General features: G+C 42.4%; 3 protein-coding genes across 7 annotated transcripts in view; 2 read left to right on the plus strand and 1 right to left on the minus strand.

The window, feature by feature from the left end:
• micu1 (mitochondrial calcium uptake 1) overlaps window positions 1–9,749 on the plus strand; it is a 28,863-nt gene extending 19,114 nt beyond the window's left edge. For all 3 annotated transcript variants that reach the window (XM_071481000.1, XM_071481001.1, XM_071481002.1), the window contains 7 exons: window positions 482–596; window positions 2,270–2,352; window positions 2,918–3,118; window positions 4,413–4,550; window positions 6,062–6,170; window positions 8,592–8,681; window positions 8,873–9,749. In XM_071481000.1, the coding sequence (XP_071337101.1) occupies window positions 482–596; window positions 2,270–2,352; window positions 2,918–3,118; window positions 4,413–4,550; window positions 6,062–6,170; window positions 8,592–8,681; window positions 8,873–9,033 (897 nt within the window). In that variant the 3' untranslated portion in view covers window positions 9,034–9,749. The remainder of the gene's footprint in view (window positions 1–481; window positions 597–2,269; window positions 2,353–2,917; window positions 3,119–4,412; window positions 4,551–6,061; window positions 6,171–8,591; window positions 8,682–8,872) is intronic.
• Window positions 9,750–12,696: 2,947 nt separating this feature from the next.
• Window positions 12,697–20,170, minus strand: nolc1 (nucleolar and coiled-body phosphoprotein 1). 2 transcript variants are annotated; one of them, XM_071481009.1, is made up of 14 exons: window positions 20,004–20,170; window positions 19,564–19,619; window positions 17,792–17,955; window positions 17,565–17,671; window positions 17,339–17,450; window positions 17,085–17,212; window positions 16,814–16,916; window positions 16,353–16,490; window positions 16,185–16,274; window positions 15,735–16,085; window positions 14,440–15,495; window positions 14,120–14,250; window positions 13,899–13,982; window positions 12,697–13,800 (listed from the first exon to the last, which is right to left on the minus strand). In XM_071481009.1, exons 1-14 carry the CDS (start codon window positions 20,112–20,114, stop codon window positions 13,642–13,644), a joined length of 2,790 nt encoding a protein of 929 aa, XP_071337110.1. In that variant the 5' UTR covers window positions 20,115–20,170; the 3' UTR covers window positions 12,697–13,641. The 2 variants fall into 2 exon arrangements, with proteins under 2 accessions (XP_071337110.1, XP_071337109.1); XM_071481008.1 differs by having other exon boundaries at window positions 17,565–17,674; window positions 20,004–20,169.
• Window positions 20,171–20,551: 381 nt separating this feature from the next.
• On the plus strand, window positions 20,552–22,191 carry mrps6 (mitochondrial ribosomal protein S6). Of its 2 annotated transcripts, none has more exons than XM_071481026.1 (2): window positions 20,552–21,045; window positions 22,074–22,191. In XM_071481026.1, exon 1 carries the CDS (start codon window positions 20,682–20,684, stop codon window positions 21,012–21,014), a length of 333 nt encoding a protein of 110 aa, XP_071337127.1. In that variant the 5' UTR covers window positions 20,552–20,681; the 3' UTR covers window positions 21,015–21,045; window positions 22,074–22,191. The 2 variants fall into 2 exon arrangements, with proteins under 2 accessions (XP_071337127.1, XP_071337126.1); XM_071481025.1 differs by having other exon boundaries at window positions 20,552–21,020.
• Window positions 22,192–25,235: the final 3,044 nt, after the last annotated feature.

Here is a 25,235-nt window from a genome sequence, read left to right on the forward strand (position 1 = left end):
TTACTTTGTTTTTAACAATTACACAAATTTCAGTTGTGTTAAAGACGTGGTTAATTAATCGTGTGTATGTTTGTGCTAATGTCTCTTGTGATGTTTTCTCTCTCTTTATGTCAATGAGTAAAACCTCAAAAGTGTTTTGTACATGAACTGATTACAAACTAACTGTCACCACCACTCTCACCTGGCTGTACCGCTTCATGTGTATGCAGCACTTGCATGAATGTTACTGTGATAAACTGTCTATACATAGTTGTCTTTGCACACCAAGGCTACTCTGAATATGTGTGTGTGGAAGTACAGTATGTGTGTATTATTTCTGTGTTTGTGCGTCTCTAATTGAGCTAGGCTGACAGACACACACATGCTTGCTTGCACACACACAAAGCCACACCTGGGGCAGCTTGTGCTGAATCATGTGAAATGTTTTTTAATATTTTTTTTTGCCTTTTTTTTTTTTTATTGTTCTGGCTTGGATGAGCAGAAGATCGCCCAGGAGAGGGAGAAGTTTGCAGATGAGGACAGCATATTTTACACACTGGGAGAATGTGGCCTCATCTCCTTCTCTGACTATATCTTCCTCACAACCGTGCTGTCAAGTAAGTACATTGTTGAACTGCACAGTCCTCCCAGAGATCTAATGGTTCTTGTAACCCATCCCATTCAATCCCATATCCTTAAAATCTTCCACACTGATCACAAATCAAATCTTCTCTCTGCTTTTTTACTGCATCAGTTCAAACAGAGAACTTTTCCAATATGATATTATTAGCCAGGATACAAAGCTGCCCATTCGGTATGATCTCCAGTTCTTAATGTGAGTCATTCAAGCTAGCTGCCTTTGAGATGTTGTGTTTCACAGAATGAGTTTATTTCCGCTGGATCTGTCAGTGTTGGTGGACACATGGAGTACATTTCACATTAATGCCTCTTTTCTGCATGTGTCAGAGTTTATGGTAATGAAAACGAAGCTCTGACTCTTTCCTCTCCGATGACTAGTAGACTTCTCTCCCCCCATCTTAGCTCAACCATTTTTTATAATCCATTCATATGGAGAAAGTCTCCGGGGAAGTTTTCAAGTCATTTTAAGCAGACAGGACAGGATGCTTTATGGTTGGTTTCAATCCATTTAACAGCCACAAAAATAGTACAGAGCTCATATTTTGCCTAACAGATGCACACATTGGTTCAAGCCTCATAGTGCTACACATTTACTGCTTTCATGCAGTCTGAACCCTTTGATAGATAAGAAGATGAAGCTTTAATATTTCTGTTAAAGGAGTTGGGCCTTTAGAGCATAACAATTTATAGTAGTTTACTGTACAGTAAAAAAGTGAAGCATTGAAAATGATTTAACAAATAGAGGTTATATTATTTATGTGTGTCACTATCAGTGTTTTGGCTCTGTATTTCGTTAGTGGTACAGTGTACAAATTATAGCCCTTATACATAGTCCCACAGAACAACAAAGAATATGTCACTGTCCAAAAACAGGCAGCAGTGGGTTGAAACTGTAGATGGGCTAGATAGTCAATGAAGCAAAGAGAATGAATACAGAGTATTTTATAATGAGAAAATGCCCCAGAAACCTTAAATATAATGGTATAAATTATTGCATGAATTTGTGAGCGCTGAGAATTTATATTTGAGATGGAAATGTTGAAGCATTAAATGAAGGCAGTGTTCGATTCAGCTGAATATATGAATTTATAGCCTGCGTATCTGACATGCAAAATGAGCATTGCATTCACATTTTCAACAGAGGTCCATCTAACCATTTCCAATGTTTTCTTTTGTTCTGTTATCATCAGACTGTGGGTGTTCACACTTGAACTGAGCCTTGTTATCGTGCTGTAGTAAAAACAGATTTCACTTACTCTGGTCGTGTGGTCATTAAATTGAAGTGGGTGTTGGAGCAGATGTTTAGAAAATGAAAAACAGTGGAGATATAAATTAAAATATCACTGATACAAATTTAGTATTACAGATAAGCTCAGGGTCTCTTCTAGCAGTTGCACTGTTGACTGAGGGTTGGGCTGATTGTGTAGAATTCATTGTGGAGTCTTCAGTGCATCTAAATCCCCCCACTTTGCACCACTGTGGTTGAGATGAAGGGTGAGGATGCTGCACAGTTGATGTGTAATGACTAAGTCAGTATTGAACTCTTTTGCTGTTGTCTGGGTCGATATAGTGTGACATGTTGTTTTCATACTGTGTTGTGCTGATTTGAGAATGTGTCTCTCTGTGTGTGTTTGTGTCCCGTGGTGTCCAGCTCCCCAGAGGAATTTTGAAATTGCTTTCAAGATGTTTGACCTCAACGGTGATGGAGAGGTGGACTTGGAAGAGTTTGAACAGGTTAGCAGCTCATCTTGAATACAGCTGTCTCACACAAAATCAAGGAGACACAAGGTTAAAGCAGCAAACGCACAGATTTAGACTGTAATTTAATGTCTACAGTAGCCCAGGATTGCATTACAGCAACCAGTAATACACACACTAACAGACAGTAAAGGTAGGTCCCTGCATTGCTGTGCACTGCTGTGACATTTTCTCACAAGGAAGAAGGATGAGTGGGATAAGTCCTGTGCTGATATATTACTAAATCTACAACTGGATCTGATAGGGTTTTTGATATACAGTAGAGTATTATTATGATAGAGGTCTTTAAAGTTACACCTCATCATCTAAGAGAATAAATGGATGGATGGTCGTTTTTGAATTTAACTGCTTTGAAATGGGAAGAAACCAAGAAATTGCTCTGTATTTTAAATCAGGTTAATCTTACAGAAACCTCTCTTTATTATCGGCAGTTGTCTGACTAAATAATTTTTTTTAACAATTTCTGTGAGACTCAATGGATTAATATACTCCAGAATATACCCCCTCATCCTGACTGACATGGGTCCCCCTGCATCCTTAGGTCCAGAGCATCATTCGTTCGCAGACCAGCATGGGCATGCGACACCGTGACCGCTCCACCACAGGAAACACCCTGAAGACAGCCGGCTGCAGCTCTGCTCTCACCACCTACTTCTTTGGAGAAGACCTGAAGGGGAAACTCACCATCGGCAGTTTCCTGGAGTTTCAGAGGAAACTACAGCATGATGTGCTCAAACTAGAGGTAATGAAAGAGGAAAGGGAATGAGTGGATAGAGTGTCATGCTGAGAATATTCATCTACTGGTTTACTGTACTATTGTGTACGGTTATAATGAATTAATTTGAATGTTATTGCTTTGCTGTAATCTTAAATCTTAGTCTCCTCTACGGAGACTCCTCTCAGGGACCACACATGAAAATTAACAGCTTTCTAACGCTAAGCAAGTTACTGTCTTGCTCCCTGAGAGGAGGGAGTGACAGGTGAGGATGACAAATATACTGTGTGCAGTTCTGTCAGCACTGGTCAGCATCACTCTCTCAAAGCTGTGACACTGAAGTAATAAGAGCCATATTCTGCCTCCTCTCTCTGCAGTACCAGCAACTGATCAGTGTTGTTGAGCATATGGTAATTCTTTTAATTAGCGTGGGTAGTGCCTAACTCATACACTGAACCGTAATGGGCGCCTTCATCTGAAGTGCCAAGAATAGGACTCCAGTTGGAGCATCTGCCAGAAAGAAAGCACTATCTGTCAGGTCTTAATGATACCACAATATTCAGAGAGTGCAATCATAATGACACAAATAATGTTGACACTGTTTTAACATGGGGCATCTTAAGTGTTAGCCCTATTTCTTTGATTGCTGAGGCTGCAGCTCACCCATATTTTACCAGATGTAGCCATTTTTCTGCAGTTGTCAAGCTCTTTATAGTATCTCATTGGTATCTCTTGTTGGTGACTTTCCTAGTAGAGCTGAAAATGGAATCTGAATTCAGAGCATAATATATAGATGTTATAAACACAGAGATTATCTTTAGCAAAGCTATATATCATGCACAACAACAGAGAGGGTGTGATAACCAGAAACTTCACCTCACAAAAGGTAGATTCTCTAGGGGTCCATGAATAGTGAGGTCACCCCTGAAATCTTCACTCCAGGCTTATTCTGGCTTAGTCATGAGCCGCCTCTCGCAAGTGCAACAAATTAACATTTTGAGAGGTCGGCATGTTCAGAGAGAGAGAGGAGGGAGGGAGCCGTGTGGCTGTCACACAGCCTCAGATATAAATCAAACGGATTGACCTGACACAACCAAGGCCCTGCTGCTGTGAAGCCATGCTCCATTGGAACATTGTAAAAAAAAAAAAATGCACATGTAGATTTAATGTCACCAATACCAGCTCCACACATGATTCAACTCGAAGCCTGACGACAGTATTTACTGTTTCCCATCTCACCATGTCCTCCTCCTCCTAGTCATTTGTTTGTCCCTCTGCATTCCACTTAATCTTCATGACTCTCTCTTCCCCCCTCCTCCAGTTTGAGCGGAACGATCCTGCGGATGGCAGAATCTCCGAGAGACAGTTTGGAGGTATGTTGCTGGCCTACAGCGGCGTCCAGTCTCGTAAACTCAAGCAGATGCAGAAGGGCTTGACAAAGATGTTTAAGGATGCACAGGTAGATAAATCTCATAATTACACATAACTCCAAGATAAGTGATTGATGCTCTGTGGTTATATATATAGTGCTAGATGTGGTTGTGTGAGTGTTTTAATTAATTGGCCTACATGCGAGGATGCATGACAGACGGTGTGTGTGTGTGCCCAAGGGAAAAGGAGATTGTGCTGGGACATGGTGAGTGTGTGAGAGAGACGGGATGAGAGGTAATACATCACTGGGAGAGGACACACCATTCAGGGCCTAACGCTATCCACCTCATTGACACTCACTCTCTCCAACTCCTCTACCTTCCACTGTCTCTGTTTGTGGTGACCAATTACAGAGCAGCCAGTGCTCAGCAGAAGGCCATAAGTTAGTCCTCCATCTGTGTCTGAGTTTCTCCATAAGCTCTTTCTCTGTCAGTGACTCCCCTGCACTGCACATTTTGTTTGTTTCAGGCTTTGTCCTCTTTGTTTGCTCTTCTATCAATCAACTACTCCTTATTCAGCTTAGTTTACTTTGTATCGCCATGCAAGGTTTCTAACTAAAAAGAGTTTTACTTTCCCTTTAACCAGCTGTTGTTCCACCAAACACATCCTCATTACTTTTACAAAGTAGTGGCTCCACAGGGACAGACCAAACAGGGGGAAATGTAGAGAACTTGGAGCCAACTTCACTGTATGCCTATCCCTTTCCTGTTTCCAGTGCTTAGCATTAACTTGGGTTGCTAGCTCTGATTCATTGTAATGAGCCTCATCAGTCAATTGACTGAAGTTACACCCATGCACACTCTCGTGAGGAGCTGCAGCAAAAAACGTCCCATTTCTGCTTTTTTTTTTTTTTTTTTTTTTTTTTCCATCTAAAGTTAACAAGCATCACATAGTAGCATGTTGGTATACATTAAAGCACCACAGATGTCAGATTGAGCTATAAGGCAAGTCTGATGGTTAAACACAGTGATTAGCACTAAAAAAAAAACACAAAGCAGGGAGACTGCTGTTTCTCCCAGGCATAAGAAAAAGATGAAGCAGGGAGCTGCCAGACTTGTGTCTCTCCAAGGAATTAAACTGCAGTTATCATCTCTCTCTCTCTCTCTCTCTCTTTTCCTTCACTCTCTGCTTAACCTCTCTTTTGCCATCCTGCCGTCTGTCTCTCAGCGTTGGTATAACCTGTAATGTAAATGAGAAAAGTGTTATTTACTACCTAAGACCAGCTGCTTGCTTTTCTTTACAAATGAGCTCATCAGCAGTGTGACAGCTGTGTGACTGTGGGTTTGTGTGCATGTGTGTCTAAGATCGTCTGTTCCGCTGTTCATCCATGTGTGTCGACAGCTTCTGCCCACTTCTTGTTGTCATTTGTGTCACACTGCTGAGCTGCTCCAAAAATGGCATTGTGCAGGCGATTCTCTTGTCATTACAGTATTCAGCTGATTTTTCACAGGATTGCAGTGCTGGCTCGAGCAAGACCACAGGAATGATTTGTGCCTGACTGGTCGCTTTTTTTTATTTTTATTTGCCCCTCTCTCGCAGGGCATCACATTTGAGGAGGTGGAGAATTTCTTTACTTTCCTGAAGAACATTAATGATGTGGACACAGCCCTGAGTTTCTACCACATGGCCGGAGCCTCCATAGATAAAGGTATACCCACACTTGCCCTTTTCCTCTGACATTCTCTCTTTCCTTTAATTACTCCTCTCTATACCTGACTGTTGTCACTTTCATCATCTGTGTCTTAGAGCTGTTAACGCTCAAGCCAACCCGATCCGCCTCGCACATCTCTTTATGCCTGGCTTTCCTCCCAATTGTCGCTCAGCCATTCGTCATCTGTTTCTCCATCCATCCATTTGTCTACCACTTCTCCCTTCAGGCCTGTAGGAAGAGCACATGCTTAAATCCAATGACCACGGACATGCAAATATGACGGATCACTTCCACTTGACAGTGCAGGCTACTGATGCTCACTGAGTGGTTGAGCCTGAGCTGAACTGTCATTACATGGTTACTCTTTCCCTCCTGAAGACTAGATGGGTGTATATGTACAGTGAGCTGATGATTGGACAGTGGTGGATAACAGCAGTTTAACCAACACTTCCAATGTAAAGCAATAGGTTACAATTAAAAATCTCAGAATTTCAGTCCTGAATCATTTTATGATACCTGTGGTTACCTTGGTAACAGTAAGTGTAGTGCAATATTACAGCAAACACTCAATGAGCAGCTACTTTGTCAGAAATACAACAGGGGAGCAACTGATGCATCTGTTTACAGTGCAGCCAAACAAACTCACTTTGTTTTAATAGTGAAGTCAGTCAATAATTGACTTTTTTCCATCATGTATGAGAAACTGTGATCAGATTTTATCTACACAAAAGCAGGACATTGTAAAACGCTGGTTACCTCACCGAGGAGCTTTCACCTTCAGCTCCTCATCTAACGGGTCACCGTGGCCGCTCCCTCTCGTTCCATCACTCCTTCTAATAACTAAATAATAACTGATCCACTGTTTAAAAATATAGAAAATGATTATCGTTTTGTTTTGTAGATGTATTTCTGATGAATGATCAGTTGGATGTTCTGTTTACATTCTGTGCCACTAACAATGAAAACTCTCCTCTATAAAGAGGTAATTACTGAATGTAAATATATTGTATGCCTCTTGTAGAAAATTCTGACCATTTATAGCATCATAAATGGGGTTTATGTTCATGAAAAGGATTATTACTTTAAATATCAGAGAGAGACTGTGGGTCACAGTCTATGTTCTCTCTCCTGAAGAATGTGTCTGTAATGATTATTCAAGAAGACCAATTACTAATTGTCAACTCAGTCATTAAGTGAGTCTTATTTCCTTTATCTTCCTCAGCTTATTAATTTTTACTGAGTTAATTTGTCCTTCAGATCCTAACAATGCAAGTCAATTTAATGTGAGAACAGCACATGCAGCAAAGACCTGTAGCTTTTATAATATGGCAATTGTTTGATGAGTCAGTGTTTCCCTCATTCAATGCATTGATTCAGCTGTTCAGTGTGTCTCCATATGTTCTCTATCAGCACATCCATTAGTTCTGATTCATCGATGAAACAGCTGCTGCTTTAAGGGAGTGCAGGGTCTAACGTGAGGTGCTTGTTTCCAGTGCATGGTTTCGGCCGCACGTCTACACCGTAACAAGCCGTGTGTCAGTTTGTGTGTGTGGTATGTGTGTGTCAGTATATTTGTGTGTTGTGGAGAAATTTTGAAAATGTCAGGCTGCTGAGGGTTTGTAGAGAGCTTCCAGGCATGTATCTGTAAATTGTCTCCATCCTTCTGTTGTCCGTGCACTGCAACCTTCTTCCTACGCTTACTGACTAAATGAGCTCATGTATTTCTGTCTTCTCTTTTCTTTGTCTTTTTTTCCTTTCTGTTATCTCTGTCATCTCACGGTCAAATCCAATGATTTCTCACCATTTTAGTAGTTTCTCATAAGGGTGTGTTATCTGGAGCAGCACATTCTTTCTCAAAGGTAGAAAAGAAGCCAACTAATGAGATATGTATAGATATATATCTATAGTCAGACATTATTTATCCTAACCCCCTCCTGTTTCTCATACCCTGTTGCCTTTTAAAGCCTGATAATCAATAATTCTGGGTGAGACTAAGGAGTTTTCATCTTTTTGTCATGTATATGTTTTACTGAAATGACCCTTTGGCTTTTTCTTGCCCCAATCCATGTCTTCATTTCCCTTTTTTACTCTGTACACCTCCATCCAATCTCACCCTCCGTCTTTTGTTCATTCCTCTCAGTCTCATTCTCTGCTGGATGCACTGACACGTCTACTCCTCCTCCTCTCAGCCCCTTCGTTCTCTGTCTTGTGTCTATCAGATAGTCGCCCCGGTGAACAGAAGCCCTGCCTGCTATCGATCCAAAGCAGTTCACACTCACACACAGTCTCCTCCACATGGCCCATTTATGAGCCATTTATGAGCTGGCTCGTGAATTTGTGTCCACTCGCGCCTCTATTACTCTCTTTCACAAATGGTGAATCTCTCTGTCTGTGGTTCCCTCTTTCTCTGCCTCCCAGTTACCATGAAGCAGGTGGCCCGCACCGTGGCCAAGGTGGAGCTGTCGGACCATGTGTGCGATGTGGTGTTCGCTCTGTTTGACTGTGATGGTAAGTAGCTGACAGGTTCATCAGATCTGTCACACTGCAAATATTTATGGAAAGCAAATAATGTCCCCGCTGACAGATGGAAATCATCAATAAATCCTCTTACTTCCTCCTCCTCTATCACCTCAACACCTCCTTTCCCTTGTTCATCCCCCCTCTCCCCCTTCTCCTCTCTCCCTGTCTATCTTCCTTAGGGAACGGAGAGCTTAGTAATAAGGAGTTCATAGCCATTATGAAGCAGCGCCTGATGCGTGGGCTGGAGAAACCCAAGGACATGGGCTTCACTCGGCTGGTGCGTGCCATGTGGAAGTGTGCCCAGGACACCGCCTGGGACTTCGCCACACCAAAGACATAATGGAGACAGGAGACAACGTGTGATTGAGACAGAAAGACAGCGTGTGAATTAAGCAACAACACATTAAAGCATCAGCAGCATTCACCTTCAATAGAATTTAAATAGACAATGAACTCATTAGGACTGCAGCTCAGAGGGGCATCATCGATCATTAACACGTCGCTGTAGTTCAAGCTATCAATACAGTGACTGAAGCATGCTGACACAGCACTGTGTGTCCTGAAAGCTCTCTCTAGTGTGCCTATCTACAGCATTGTGAGTATTGGTATATTTTGAAATATACAATCAAACTTGTGTATATGTGTATTTTTTTTTCCATATTCTATAAAGGAATGCAGTGTCAACGCTAAAAACGGCGCTTTTATATCCATATTTAACATGTTTTACTGCAAAAGGCAAGACAAGAAGTGGAATCGATCTAATTTGACCTTCAGCTGTATAAATGTCTATGGTCTGACAACAGATGCTTAATTATTTCTTTGGTGGGACAGAGAGCAGACGTCTGTAATCTTGGTAGCACCTATTCATTCACTCCGCCAGCTCCAGCAGCAACTTTACTCTTCTTTTGTTCCATTAAAGATCAATGATGTTTGTCCTGCTCTCCAATGTACTGTTCAAAGTGTGTATTCTTCCAATTATTATTGCTCACTAAAACACTTTATATAAGATGTATGGTAAAAGAAATGCTCTATTAAAGATGTTTTAATAACGTAAAACTGATTAAGCTTTATTTCTAAACGACTGTTCTGCTCGATTTGCAAGTTGGATTGTTGTCCTGCCATGTTCTCATTTTCACACTCTGACTCGGAGAAAAGCGCAGCGGAGGATTAGCAAGACTAATCTGTGGGGCACGAAGGAAGGCATCTGTCATGTCTAATGAAATCTGGTGTTACATTTTTTAGTCAGAAATTCGTGGCTGATTGTATGCAGTGGCTTTGAGTGCATGCCAGAAGAAAATATGGTAATGTAAGTGTGTGTGTGTGTGTGTGTGTGCACGTGCGCGAGAGCAGTCAGCAGTTTTGTCTAATTGAAATGGACAGGATGGGCAGTCCTCGGCCTCTGCTGCCCATTAAAAGATTGTCCTGCAGCCCCTTCACGCACACTGCTGCAGTGGCCTGAAACGAGCTGGCTCGCTTTCTCGCTCACATTGCAACTGACAGACGGAAGTGGTACTCAGGAGTGATTGCAGGGCAGAGATTAGGTTGAAGGGCCTCTCATCAGTATTCCTCACCCGAGGTCTTTCACAGCACTCCCTTTTAGCATAAAGTTGCTGCCCGGTGAAAACCACATTTTTCAAAATGTTAACGTTCCATGAGCTAATTGTTGTCAGCTTTGTGAAAACGAATTACTTAACTAATCCAATTGTATAATTTTCTGAACCCATTATTATTCATGAAAATTCAAACTCATGCTCATGACACAGAACTTATCTGCTGTGCAGCTTTGCCCAACAGCAGTCAGCTCACCATAACTAGGGCTGCAAGTTATTTTCATGGACCATTTATCTGTTGATTGTTAATTAATAAAATAGCATTTCAGAAAAATGCCAGAAATGTCACAAAAAATTGAAAAAATCACAGCTGAGGGTGATGTCATTCCAACAGCCACAGAAAGGTATTATTTAATATTTAATTATACTATAAAACAATAGAAGAGCAGCCAGTGTGCACACACTAGAAGATGGAGCCGGTGTGAAATCTTTGCCTCATAATTGATAAGTCATTTAACAAAAATGAATTGATTACTTAAAAATAAAAAACGAATATTCATTTTCTGTGGATCAGTTCAATCTTTTTGAGCACTAATAAGAAATCAAAACACTTAAAACTCTGCTTTCCAAAGCTCAATGAAGGCTCCTGTGGCCCATGGTGATTTTATAGACACATCAAGCTCCCAAAGCAACATTGCCTCCAAATGCATCAAGTCTCTGCACTGAAAAATTGCCCAGTAACAGCTCTGCAGTAGCTGCACAGCGTGCGCTCCTCCTCAGCAGGTCAGCCATGTTAACCCCAAGCAAGCACGCTCTGTCAGGTTTCCCTGCTTGTTGAGCTCTGGAGCTACGCTCAGTGGTTAACTGTTGTCAGACTTGGGAGGGAGACTGTATTTGGAGTGGCTGCAGACCTCCCTCCTAAGTCAACACCTCTTCATGTGTAGGCGCAGAAATGTACACTACATTTTCTCAGGGAGTGCACACATGGGCTGTATGGACAGTGCATGTGCTGTTCTTCTGGTGCGCATAGAAATAAAGCTTTTTCCTCACACTGAATGTGGCGAGTGTATGCTTCATTAAGCCATATGTCATGTACTGTAAGTTCATACAAAAATAACCCTCTAGTTTTACGTATGTATGTGCAATAATATGAACAGAGTTCACCCAGACCTGTTTCAAGAGTTTCAGCGAAACAGTAATTCATTCAACCAACCTTTTGTTACAGTCACTGTTAAGGGCCACCAGTTTTTATTTCCAACATGGAGAGACAACCAACCTATCTTTGTTTTGTAAGAGAGGGAGTCACAGGAGCTGTCAAAACTAAAGGTGCCACTGCTGTGCTGTAAGATGTTCTGAGATGTCCAGGATTCAGTATCTGAGGCAAACCTGTAACCAAACAGTGAAACACAATGTGTTTACAGGTGAATGAGGCCAGACGGGAATGAAAAGCTGACAAACTGTTAAAGGGACACTCCACCCATTTTACACATAAATAACACTTTACTTAGCAAGGACTACCAGTCAATTTGAAAGCTGTGTAACATCCTCTTTGGTTCTGAAGCCTGAGGAAATAACCCTGGTAATGTCATAGTGATGCAATCAGGGTTATATCCGCTTTTGCTTGGAGTTTTGAGAGTGTGGAGCGTAGGCTCTGCTGCATTTTGACATTTCTATGTTTAATGTTTCTTCGCATTCCTCAATTTTAAGCAGGCGCAACGCTAAATTGGTGGAATATCCCTTTAAAAATAGCAGTTACCACTCCACCTGTGAATTCCTGACAAGCCCTGTTTCTCCTTTGTTTATAGTAAAACAGAACAAGTATCACGTGCAACCAGTGTTCAGTGCAGGAAACAAAACAGGGACAGACTGAGGACCTGGAGGTGTCACCCACCCCTGACACTGTCCCATGGGTGACGGTTCATGTAGTTTCACATTCTCAAATAAAAGGCAGCACTGAAGCAGAGATACCTGACTGCCACCTGGTGGCTTTGGTGAGGCCATGTAGTAATTTCATTTTCTGATTGAGTGCGTGACCATTTTTCCAAGTCCCACACTGTTGGAATAAAAAAAAAAAAAAAAAAAAATTAAATTAAATTTATATTATATATATATATATATATATATATATATATATATATATATATATATACACACACACACACACACACTGTTTCTACATCAATTTTACATTTGTTTTCCAGGAGCATTATTTAATAACATAGCTAATGACTGCAGGAATACATATCTGAAACAAAGCAGTTTGTAATTTGCAAATGCCCTTAAGACAAGACTTTCCATCTCATTTCTGTGATTTACATAAAACTGTACAGGCAACGTTAGTGAACACAGCTCCGGGAGAAGCTCTGCCTGCTCTAACTGAAGACAAAATGTCAATTTAAAGGAATGCAAAGGATTTAAAAAAATGCATAAAATAAAATTCCCATCACACCAACAACATTTAATCTGTTAGCTCTTTAATTACAGCTACAAGAACAGGTAATAAAAAAAAAAAAAAAAAAAGACAAGTTCAATCGGTAAATTCAAATAATTGAAACAATAATGGCTCACCGTTATGTTTGAATAATTAACTCAATAACACAAAAATAGGGAGGGGCTGACAGGGGCATCCCAACATCAGAAGAAACAATAGTTTCTAAGCAAAATGGCTTGAGAACAGCATGGAAAAACATCCGAGGTCCTAAAGGTTGAAATGGAATAAAACTTAATAAATACACTGTATAAAACTCAGTTCTACTCAATAAATGTTTTTATGTAATGTTTAGAGAAAAAGCCCAAGCGCGCACACCCTCCCCACATTTAAATGTAGCCACATAAAAAATTAACAAACAACTTCCAAGAATCCATGTGATCCATTAAAAAAGAAAAAAAAAATCGATATCAACCTTTTTCAAACACACAGAGAACCTGATGGGATGGCTGGCTGTCATTCATACATAGATAAATGATACAAATGAATGTTACCAAAATATGACAGGACATTTGTCATGAGAATAAAATACAGGTTAAAGTGAAAACTTGGGGGGGAAAAAAGAAAAAAGGGGGCCCAACACACACATTGGCTTTTTACCATTCACAGGTGGCCTGCAGCCACCTAGTGGCTATAAGTGTAATAATGTCACATGGATGTCAACCAGTACAGTCTGAAGTCACAGCTGGGTACCTCTCTCTCCTGCTGCCACACAGATCAAACAAACGGTGTCCATTACAAACTAAGGGCAGCTAACGAAATGTAAGTGCCAGCTCAGCTCTACGGGTCACGTTCTTCTGTCGGTGTGCTGCTGCTGGGTGGTGGTGACAGAGGGACTGGATACAGGGGGAAGAAGCAGACAACTGATAGTCCTGATCACGCATGTACAGTACGGTTAACGTGAAGGTGCTCAGTCACTATCAAACTTAATGGAGTTGACTGTGGTGGAGATGGCTCCGCCGCGATAGCTTCCCCTCTTCTTCTTCGTCTTTTCGTGGCGGAACGACTTGCCTTTTGTGAACCTGAGCACGTCGTTAGCTTTCTCACCCCAGTCCCCTCTGGATCCTTGCTGGAATCGCAAAGACAGATGGACATGATGGTAAACTATTCTGTCCTCTCAGTGATCTTAATATGCAATGTTCCTGCGAGGATGCTGACTGAACTCACCTTCGCATCAAAAGAGTTATCTGCAAGACGGGGATCCACGGTTACTTCTTCCTCTCTTATTCTACGGAAAGGAATGTTGGAGGACTGAAAGACAGAAAAGAAAACGATCACTTTTATCCAGCTGCCATCAGCTGTATTTGTTTTGACAAAAGTTGCTTTAAACCCAACAGTCATTGGCAACTCAGGCTTAAGACCACGTTCCAGTAACTAAAAGGTCTCACCTTCTTATTAGCTTTAGGGAAAGTCTGAGGTGTGGTTGTTGCCTTCTTGTTTTTTGGTGTTGTGGCCTCTGTCTCTTCCTCTTCACTTTCTGATGATGACTCTTCATCTCTTTTTCTCTTGCCATTGGTACCTGAATGAATCAGAGGAAATTAGAGAACAGTTGTGTAAATTACACCACATTTAAAAAGGCCAATAGAGTTGGGGTAAGAAGAGATTACCTTTCTTGTAATGGCTATTTGAGTGTGCTGCGTTTGCCTATAAATACATTTTCTTCCCTGTTAAATGAGCAAATCGTGTTCAGTATTTGGTTGCGACGTACCGTTTGTTGCAGGGGTGCTGGGAGCTGTGGCAGCTTTGCGTGGTGCCGCCTCCTCCTCCTCTGATGAACTGTCTGAGGAACTGCTGCTGCTCTCTTTAGTTTTCACTGTTGGAGTCGTCTTTGCTGTTACAGCAGGTTTCTGTACTTTCACTTTTGTGTCTTCCTCCTCCTCTGAGCTGCTCTCACTGGATGAGGACTCCTCTGGCTTTGCTGGGGTCTTGGCTGCTGCACTGGCGATCTTGGGGGTCACTGCCTTGCCATTGGTGACTGCAGGTTTAGCAGGGGTGGACTTGGCCTCAGTCTCAGAATCAGAGCTATCTGAGGAGTCAGAGCTGCTCTCCTTAGCCTTCTTTGTTGGAGCAGCAGCTGCCTTTGTGGCTGCGGGCTTGGGGGCCGGTGCTGCCTTCTTGGGTTCCTCCTCATCACTGGAGCTGTCATCACTGGAGTCTGCAGGAGCCTTGGCGGCAGCAGCAGCAGGCTTCTTGGCTGCTGCTGGAGCTTGTTTCTTGACTGCAGGTTTGGTAGCCTCATTCTCAGAGTCTGAGCTGTCACTGTCAGAGTCTGAGCTGCTCTCTGCTGCTGCAGGCTTGGCTGCAGGAGTAGCAGGCTTTGAGACTGGGGTTGCTGGTTTAGATGCTGCAGGTTTAGCCTTGACAGGTTCTTCATCTTCAGAAGAGGAATCCGAGTCTGAGCTGCTCTCAGCTGCTGCAGCAGGCTTGGCTGCAGGTTTTGAAGCCGGGGTAGCAGGTTTAGCTCCTGCAGGCTTGGCCTTAGCTGGTTTCTCCTCCTCAGAGGAGGAGGAATCAGAGTCTGAGCTGCTCTCTGCTGCTGCAGCAGGCTTGGCTGCAGGAGTAGTAGGCTTTGAAGCCGGCGTGGCTGGTTTGGCTGCTGGCTTGGCTTTCACTGGCTCTTTCTCATCCTCAGAGGAATCCTCACTCTCAGAGCTGCTCTCTGCTTTCTTGGCTGGGGGTTTGGAAGCAGCAGCGGGTTTCTGTGGGGCTGCAGTTTTAGTTGCAGGTTTTGCTGGAGCCTCATCTTCAGAGCTGCTATCTGAATCTGAGATTAAAGAAAAACGGTGACATGAATGTGTGAATGTATGCAGCAAAGCAGGGCTGGAAGTAGAAATGATATTGAAGTCATAAGAGACAGTTCTCATGGTGGATTGTAAATAATCAATTCTACCCTTGATCTAGCAAAACAGACAGAAATGTACAAAATAAAAGCAAAAATTTATGTATTACAAGAAATGTATCATTCCTAAAGAAATGCAGAGCTCACATGTTTTTTGATCTTACCAGAGGATGAGGACTCGTCTTTTTTAGCTGGGGTAGTCTTGGCAGGCGTAGGTTTGACTGTGGGCTTCTTTGCTGCTGTCTCCTCCTCATCTGAACTGGAATCCTCCTCTGAGGAGTCTTTTTTAGCAGATGAGGCTTTGGCTGCAACAGGTTTAGCTGGGGCAGCCTTAGCAGGGGTCACCTTCGCTGGAGGTTTCTTCACCTCCTCCTCGTCCTCTGAACTCGAGGAGTCTTCAGAGTCTTCCTTTTTAGCAGGAGCAGCCTTGGCTGCAGCAGCTTTGACTGGGGCTGCTTTAGCTGGGGTGACTTTGGCTGCAGGCTTCTTTGCCTCCTCTTCATCTGAGCTTGAATCTAGAAAGATCATGAGCATGAAGGAAAATGTTTGTCACACATTTAGCATTATGTCACACCAAATTTAAAAAAATGACTGACTTGAAGCCTGTTGCTTACCTGAGCTCTCAGAGCTGGACTCCTGCTTCTTTGCAGCCGGTTTGGGCACACCAGGTTTGGCAGCAGTGGTCTTTACCGCTGCAGGTTTCGCTGTGAGGATTGCAATGCTGTTAGATTCACCATTAAATACACTGATAATTCAAACTGAGAAAGGTAACAACCTCTCACCAGCTACTTTCTTTTTCTCCTCCTCATCACTGCTGTCATCACTGCTGTCTGAAGAGTCGCTGTCCTTGGCCTTGCTGGCTGCTGGTGCAGCTGGCGCTTTCTGGATTGAAGCAGGAGGTGGGACTGCACTGTACGCTCCTAACAAGGGTGAGGAGGTGGATCAGCATCATGATGTACAAGACAGAGCCAGTCATAATCATGGGCGCCAAGAAAGTGGTAGCAAGTATAAATCTTATTTTTGAACTGCACAGCAAAACAAACAAGAGAGAGAAAGAAACCTGCACCATTTTCTGAATGGGGAAAAAGATGACAGGACAGACTCTTAACCCTACAAAATAAATAAAAAGGTTCACTAGTGTCACACATCTTTAGTAGCAAGGCACTGTTGGGTTGCTTGATGTTTGTAAGCCATTGACCACAGGTATTGGCATTGAGCAAGGTAAAAAGCAAAAAAAACATACCTGCTTTGGGTTTTTTGCTGGGAGGAGCCTCATCTTCAGAAGAGTCTTCCTCACTGCTTGATTCAGCTGCAGCAGCAGCCTTTACTGGAGCCTTGACTGGAGCCTATCAAGACACATGAAGTAGTTAAAGCAGCAGTTAAAGTCTGCTGTACACATTTACCCACAACTATCAGTATTTGATTGAGCATGGTCGACATTATTCCAAAGTCTGAAATGAAGACAATCAAAACCATGTAATAATATTCAGATATGGACAGATTCTTTGGCATACCTTAGCTGGTTCCTCATCTTCAGAATCGGAGGAACTATCTTCAGAACTGCTGCTCTCCTGCTTTTTCTGACCTGCACCTTTGGCAGGAGCAGCTGGTTTGGTTGTTGTGACTGCACCTGCCTTGGCTTCTGTTAATCAGAGTCAGATAAGGTAAATTAGAGAAAATCACGTATTTCCATCGTCAGCTTAATTTTAGTTCACAATGAAGGACAGTTGCACTACACAGTATTAATGACATCTGGCAATAAACTCACTTGGTGCAGGGGCTTTAGCAGGCTGCTCATCCTCAGAGTCAGACTCTTCACTGCTAGAGCTGCTGTCTTTCTTCCTCGCAGCAGCAGTAGCAGCAGCAGGCTTCACAGGGGCCTACACGCAGAAACAACATTAAAATTATAGACTCCAGTTGCTTTAACCTTGAAGCTAGTCATTTAGCAATGGCTAGATTTGAGTTGCATCATTAATTTCGATGTTTCCTCCTACCTTTGCAGGAGTCTTCTTCTCCTCTTCCTCCTCAGAGTCACTGGAGTCTTCACTGCTGCTGGACGCAGCTTTAGCAGCTGCTGCTGCTTTAGCAGGCGCCACCTTGGCTGCTAAAACAAACAGAGAAATGGAATCTGATTACGCTGTGGAAGGTTTCTAAATGGCACAGCACGGACATAATTCAACCCGCCTTGTCATTTCTCTGGGTAAAATACATCGCTGGTTACCTGCAGGGGCTGCCTTAGTTGGTTTTGCAGCAGCCTCTTCATCCTCGCTGCTGGACTCTTCGCTGCTGGAGGTCTCTGTAGTGGTTTTTGCTTTCTTAGCCGATGGACCATTGGTATCTTCAGCTTTGCTAAGAGGTGCTTTTCGTTTCTTGGCCTCGGGAGACCTAGAAAGACCCATGGTTATATTAAATTGAGAATCCACCCAAACATTTCATGTTTTTGTAAAATAAACAGCTCATGATTTAGTTTAAATATGACTGGTTCTCTCCTCAAGCTGAACAGAAGACAGAATGTACTAATGTCAGCTAAAGTGTATAAGCCCTGGGATATTGGGACAGCAGCCATGGTGATTGTAGAAATGTGTTTTTACAGGGAAAATGCACAATGATAAGCTTCACTATAATGGTCCTAGTGTTAGGCGCACTGCTAGTTTTTAACTGCTGTCCATGGGTCAGGTGTTAAGTTGACTTTTAGAGTACATCTTAACTCGATACGAGTTTCACTAACGTAAGTCTGATATGCAAACAGAGTTTTGAGTAGACAGAGTTTGTAAATGACAGTGACAACATCTGATGGGAAAACAACGACCCTCACAGATAACTTGACCACGTTTACAAGATTTACGGTTATTAGTATAAACCAGAGATGGACAGAGTACTCGACCCCAGTACTTGAGTAAGAGTACAAATACTACCGGTCAAAATTTACTCCGTTACAAGTAAAAGTAGCTCAGTCTAAATGTTACTCAAGTAAGAGTAAAAAAGTACTTGCTTTTAAAGGTACTTAAGTATCCAAAAGTACATGCTTTTAAATTTACTTTAAGTAAAAGTACGAGTAAGAGTAAACTTCTTATTTTTCACATCAATGAATTACTATAATTTTTTCTAAATGAATTTAAGGACCTTTTAACTCTTGTTTCTGAGAATTAACTCTTTGAAACCACCTGCACTGATGTGCTTGCTTTTAGAACCACAATGTTATATAAAGCCTGCAGAATCACCTATAAAAACAAATAAAATGAATGGGATCATAAGAGGACAGCAGATGTTGCAGATGCAGTGTTTATTAACAATCATTAAAATTGTAACCAAATGAACCTGCACCGTCCAACTAACTCTCTATCATTTAGCTAAGTTGGGAACTGGAACCCCCTCAAAGACCAATGTTGTCCCCAGACCACTGGTTGAGAACCACTGCTTTACAAAAAACTACATCTCTGCTTTCAATAACTCAATGTTGAAGTCACTTGACTTTCCAGGAAGGACATGTACCAGTACAATATAGGAGCACAACAAACTCTGTCTCCCCATGTCTGTCTTGTCTGTCTCCGTGCCTGTCTCCCAATGTCTGTCTCCCCATGTCTGTCTTGTCTTGTCTCTTGTCTCTATTATCCGCTTTTATGTAGATCCCAGTGGAGAGCGTGCACTGTGATAGGTTTCATTCTTTGACAAACACAGCTTGTGTCCAATAGTATTTTAGAATTAAAAAAAAAATTTCCAAAAAGAGCAGACCTGAAAGTAACGAGTACTTTTCAGCCTTCCTAGAAATTTACTCGAGTAAAAGTAAAAATATTTGTCTTGGAAATGTATTCAAGTAAGAGTAATAAGTACCAAAGAAATCTAATACTCAAGTAAAGTACAAATCCTCTGGATATGTACTTAAGTACAGTACTCAAGTAAATTTACTCCGTTACTGTCCACCACTGGTATAAACTAAATAAACTTTGGCATTGGCATTGATAGAATAGCTAAAAAAGACAATAAACCACTCACTTCACCCAGAAGTTGTAGATGTTGACGAGGCTTTCTTCATTGTCATCTTGTGAAGGCTGTAGAGAAAACACATGCAGCAAGAGATGAGACGGTTTGTTCAGTCTGGACAGTTAAACCCTCAGTTTCCACCCCAGCAGCAGGCAGAGGCCGGTGCGACCGCCGGCAGAGGCCGGTGCGACCGCCGGCAGAGCCCGGTGCGGCCGCCGGCAGAGCCCGGTGCGGCCGCCGGCAGAGCCCGGTGCGGCCGCCGGCAGAGCCCGGTGCGGCCGCCGGCAAAACACCACGCTGAGTCCAGAAGAAACACGAGCCACATGTTACACGACTTGCTCGCGAGCCCCTGCACGTGCTGTGGGTCCCCTCCTCGTGCGGTCCACCTGGACAACCTCCACCCGGGAACACACCCGCACCTGTCAGCCCCGCAACACCACCCACTCACTCACCACTTTCGTCTGCTTCAGAAACTGCTGCGCCGCCTTGGTGAACTTGTTGTCCCGCAGGAATGAATAGACGCATTTGTACAGATCACTCGGCACCGACTTCTGCGCCGCCATCTTCACCACGCTCCTTCTGGAAGGGAAGAAAGTGCCCGGAGCCCGGCGCGTAATGATGACGTCGAGACGCTTCGGCTGATAAAAGTCTGCCCCCACTTTTTCCAACAGCATTCATAAGTCGATTTAAATTTACCCGCAATTCATTGCTAAACAGTTTCCTGAAAGGCATACAGTTCCAACTACTGTCCCTAAAAATGATAATTTGCAGTTATAAAATATATAGCTCTGGATTTTGAAAAATATCAGGAAATGTAGTAGAGGCTCATTTTCCTCTCATGTCTACAAAACACGCTCTCAAATAAAAACGTATTGGCTTATTAAATCAGTGTAGGAATACAGTAAGCGAATGGTTTAACACCATATTTTATAAACTGTTCCTCTCGTGTTTTATATTTAGTCAGCCGTGTCGTTGTCAGCACAGGCGCATGCTTTATACGTCATCACCGAAGACCTTCCCTGTCCCTCGTGTCATAACATGGTCGTCTTTGGGGCGATCGGTCGGGCAATGACGCGGACCTAGAGCCAGCTGGATTGGAAGTGTTTTTCGAGGAGCTTTTCGGTGGAGCCATGCCTCGCTACGAACTGGCCCTGATCTTGAAGACGATGCAGCGGCCGGAGACGGCGGCCGCTCTCCGGCGGACAGTGGAGACTTTGATGGAGCGGGGCGCGGTGGTGAGGAGCCTGGAGAACCTGGGACAGAGGCTGTTGCCCTACAAGATAACCAAGCACAACGAGAGGCACAGCACAGGGGCTTACTTCCTGGTCGATTTCTACGCAGCCCCCGACATCGTATCAGGCTTGCTGAATCACCTGCACCGTGACGTGGACGTGGTGAGGCCCACCGTGCTGAAGAAGGATACCCAGCTTCCCAGCAGTAATTGCTGTGGCCCCCAACAGTGACTGGATGTAAGGAATGGCAGAAGTGGATAAGGTGCATCACTAGGCCTCTGACCATGCATCTGTTGAATCAAACCCACATGTAGCAGGAGTGACGGTTTCATCTACATCTTTAGGATTGTTTTGTCTGCTCGTCCCATGCATGGGCAGCTGCAAGTATTCAGTCAAACAAGTTATTCTGTGAGTGTAGCTGGGACATCTAAGGTTCTGCTGTTTGCCGTGATAAAAACAAAGAGTCAGTTAATTAAAGAGTTAATTGGGAGGACTAACCACCTCATGGCTATTCATCAGTACAATTGTGGTTACAGAACAAGCATTTCTGTTGACTAGTAGATTTGTGGATTCGATAAAGTTGGATAATTTGCAAAAAATGTCTGTCAATAGTGGCATTGGGTGAGGTAGGCAGGCGTCTATAAGTGTTTCTTTTCTGGATTAGAAAACAGTGGACCCTGCCTCATACTGCCCTGTTCTGTCTTATATGTGAAAATCAGCTTGGACTCAGGGTGTGAAACATGTCACTGCTCAGAGGTACCTTTGGGAGGGAATAAGTGAAGTAGTCTTGAGACACCATGAACATGCACAACAGTGTAAGATTTAAGGGTGGTAACCAATATGTTGGCATGGCAGATATCACGGCCTTACTGAGTTCATCATCAGTGTAGGCTGATGAACAAGAAATGCTGCCAGCACACACTTTGTCCACCAAAGAACACTGAGAAGTTTATCTTTCACTTGTTGAATTTCATGCTCAGTACATATCTTTATCATGATACTTTAACAGACAACTTATGTGGATCTTTATCAAAAATTATGATGTTGTGCGTTTATAACAACAACAAAAAAACAAACAAACAAAAAGAAACAGCTGATGTGCCAGTATTGGATTTTTATGACTCTCAAATATAAGTAATATGTAGAATTGGCATCATCCTCAAAGATCCAGTGACTTCATCAAATGTTTTCATGAAGTCAGTGTCATTTACCTTTTGTTTATGGAGATCATGCTGTGCTGACTGTGCTGGGACTGAACCCTGTGTAATGGTTGTTCCCTTTGTTTTGCAGGTCTCCACAGCTCATATCCAGAAGATGTACAGTGTGATGCTTCCGTCTTTGACCTTTTCCATGATTGTTGGCCCGCATTGGAATCTTATGTCATAATAAACTACTTTTTTCTATCAGAGTTGCAACTTTTTCTTAATCTCCTGTTTAAACAATTTAGACCTTGTGCTTCACATGATGTTTAGTGATGTGATGTCAATTTCAGTTTTCATTGACATTCAAGTCCTAGAAGTGGTTTATGTAGTTCTGAAAAAATCATTGTCATAATTTTAATTATTACCAAATGCTGAATTTTGAATTTAAATTAGCAACACAGAACGCTGGGCGAAAGCCTGAATTACAGTGAGGGGCATGAACATCAAATCCCATATTCACTATTCTCATAGACAAACACACACAGTAGGTCCATGCCCATGACACAAAACATGTCATCCACCAGTATATATTAACTGAGCAGTTTGAAAATGAGTTGAGTAACATGGATAGATAGGCACGCAAAAGCCAAACAAGACAAATGTTGAGGTTCTTGGTAAAGGATGTGAGGCATCTAAATAGCTGTTGGAATATGGGCCTGCAGCCCTTAAATGTGTTAGTAAAACAGAGATTTGTGTGTCCCATTTGATGAACAGGGATGGGCTGAAATATGCTGCAACTCCAAGGCTTGCACGATTCAAAGTTTTACATTGTTACTACTTGGCACCCCAAGGGGTTGACTCTAGAGGCCTAGTAGTAGGTTCTGCAGCCTGCTGGGAATGTAAAGCAGATGAGGGTAGGCTACACTTCTACATGAGCTGTGGACATGCAACTTCTCAATGAAGATTTACTGTTAAAAGGCTAATGTAATAAATGTGCAGTTTGTATTCTTTAAAAAAATGTCCAAAACGTTATATTTTAGGAGATGGTACAGTGTTATCTGCTTTTCTGCATTCATTCACAGATTGGACAATAAAATCTCAGGAACTGGAAGATAAGTGCAGAGCCTCCTAGATGCACAACCACCCTCATATATCCAGCCTAAATGTATGTGAAACATGAAAGCAAAAATTCCCTCTTTATTATCCAGCAGGCCTTAAGTAAATTTCACATTCATATTCATATGATTCATGTTTCTGGCCACCTACTGTAATTAATATTTACTTCTTTTTGCTATGTTCTGGTGTCATGTGGAAAATAGCTGCATCCATATCCAACTACTTAATATGATCGTAGTGGATTAGATCTATCTCTCTTTGAGTAATACAACACTATCTATACAACGAAGGTTGTTTTCCCTTTTCCTATCTTTCAGTAAATTGGAAATGCAATTCTTAGTGAATTAGCGAAAAGAATATATTTGTATGTAATCCCTTTGTAATCACCAACATTTTGATTATTAACTGTAATTAAGATTTTTCTCAGTAACTGAAACTGATTGCAATTAGATTTATTCTGTAATTTAATTCTGTAATCCCATTACATGTAGGCCTAACTAGATACTGACCAACAGTGCTTACGCGCCATCATTCTTAGTGCAGGAGTTTGGTGAAATCCAGAGCCTTTAATTTGCAAAGAAACTAGTAAATATTGTTGTCAAAGATCAAGAAAAGTACAAGTATCTCAACTTGGTGGGCCTACTTCTGTAAATGTAGACTTTTTACTCTCTACCACTGATCCAAAGGTTCACTTTAACATAGGTTGCAGGGACACACAGATTACTGCACTTGAACCAATCACGTCAAGAACACTAGACATTCTTTACAAATACACATTTAGTTTGGGCTACAAGTGGGTTCAAGTCATGGATGTATTATAATAAATAGAATTTTTTTTTCTATGGTCATATTTTCTTTAAAAAATGTCTTCTTGCTCTTTTGGATTAAAAATGTTCCCAAGGCATTTATCAATTATAATTTATCAATTGTAACTTGTCTGTGCAAAATACACTATAGATGATATTCCACAACAAAATCACTGTGAAAATGTTGAATTTTCATATTGCAAACTTCTATAATATTTCCACAATCCTCTTCATGAGTCCATAAAGAGCTAATGTCCACTCTCCCTTCAACCGCATGTTCGCATGTATTATAAGGTCTTATAATTATAAGGTCTTATAATACATCCATGGTCCAAGTGGGCAGACAGAGTGATCAGCACCTCCAGACAGACATCACTGTAGTGGGCCATCGTCCATCAGTGAATGAAAACCATTGAAAACGGTTCTCCACCAGGTGTCGCCAGCCTTTTTGATTGCGTCACCTTTGTAAACGCTAAAAGGCCGACGAGCGCAGCCGCTCCTCGCCGGGTGCGGTGGCGCGCTCCTGTAATCCCAGTCACCGGGAGGCTGAGGCTGGCGGATCGTTTGAGCTCAGGAGCTCTGAGCTGCAGCGGACTGTGCCGATCGGGTGTCCGCACTAAGCTCGGTATCGATATGGTGGTCCTGGGGGAGCCCGGGACCACCAGGTCGTCTAAGGAGGGGTGCACCGGCCCAGGTCGGAGACGGAGCAGGTCAAAGCCCCCGTACCGCTCAGTAGTGGGATCGCGCCCGTGAATAGACGCTGTAGCGCAGCCTGAGCGACACAGCGGGACCCAGTCTTTTTACACCCTGTACACTCCTCAACAAACCACTGCGACACACACACGGTCACACATCATGTTTTTATCCAGTATAGCAGCTCCATCGTTGTCTTCCTGCCGTGGAAAACCTTCAGCAGCAGCAGCGGTGTTTGCTGGTGCTACACCGCCTCCACCTGGAGTAGAGGGGCAGTGACCACCACCCTCACCGGTCTGTGGTTCCGATTTACGGCTACTTCTCATTCATAGCCTCAGCTGCTACTAGTTGAAGATCAAAGTTTTACATAGGAACTATATACGATCGGTTTTTAAGATATGATTCATTAGTATAAGATAAACTACACAAAAGCCATATGAAGGATTTTACTTAAATTATTATGCTTTTTTGTACTTTTACTTCGCTCTTCCTGTGTGTGCGCAAGTGAAATAATATCTCATTAAATAACCGAACTTAAATAGCGCAGTGAACTTTGGTTTCAAATTTAAAATGTTTTCCAAAATGACTTTTGAGGGGGGGAAAAAAAAAAAAATAATAATAATAATTTTTTTCTCACGTTTTCTTGGTTCATAAGTTAGCAGTGTTTCCCACCTGCTCCTCTGCTCGATCTCATT

This window comes from Trachinotus anak, unplaced genomic scaffold, assembly GCF_046630095.1.
Source record: "Trachinotus anak isolate AG129_WGS33_773 ecotype Australia unplaced genomic scaffold, CSIRO_AGI_Tana_v1 ptg000007l, whole genome shotgun sequence".
Taxonomy (NCBI): domain Eukaryota; kingdom Metazoa; phylum Chordata; class Actinopteri; order Carangiformes; family Carangidae; genus Trachinotus; species Trachinotus anak.

Excerpts from the sequence above, each read along its gene's own strand:
- nolc1 (XM_071481008.1), bottom strand. The coding sequence starts at position 20,114 with ATGGCGGCGCAGAAGTCGGTGCCGAGTGATCTGTACAAATGCGTCTAT. Across the intron at positions 17,451-17,564 it reads AGAAGAAGACTCCTGCAAAG|GCCCCTGTGAAGCCTGCTGC; the intron begins GTAGGAGGAAAC and ends TTCTGCGTGTAG. Across the intron at positions 13,801-13,898 it reads ATAACTCTTTTGATGCGAAG|CAAGGATCCAGAGGGGACTG; the intron begins GTGAGTTCAGTC and ends TTGCGATTCCAG.
- mrps6 (XM_071481026.1), top strand. The coding sequence starts at position 20,682 with ATGCCTCGCTACGAACTGGCCCTGATCTTGAAGACGATGCAGCGGCCG.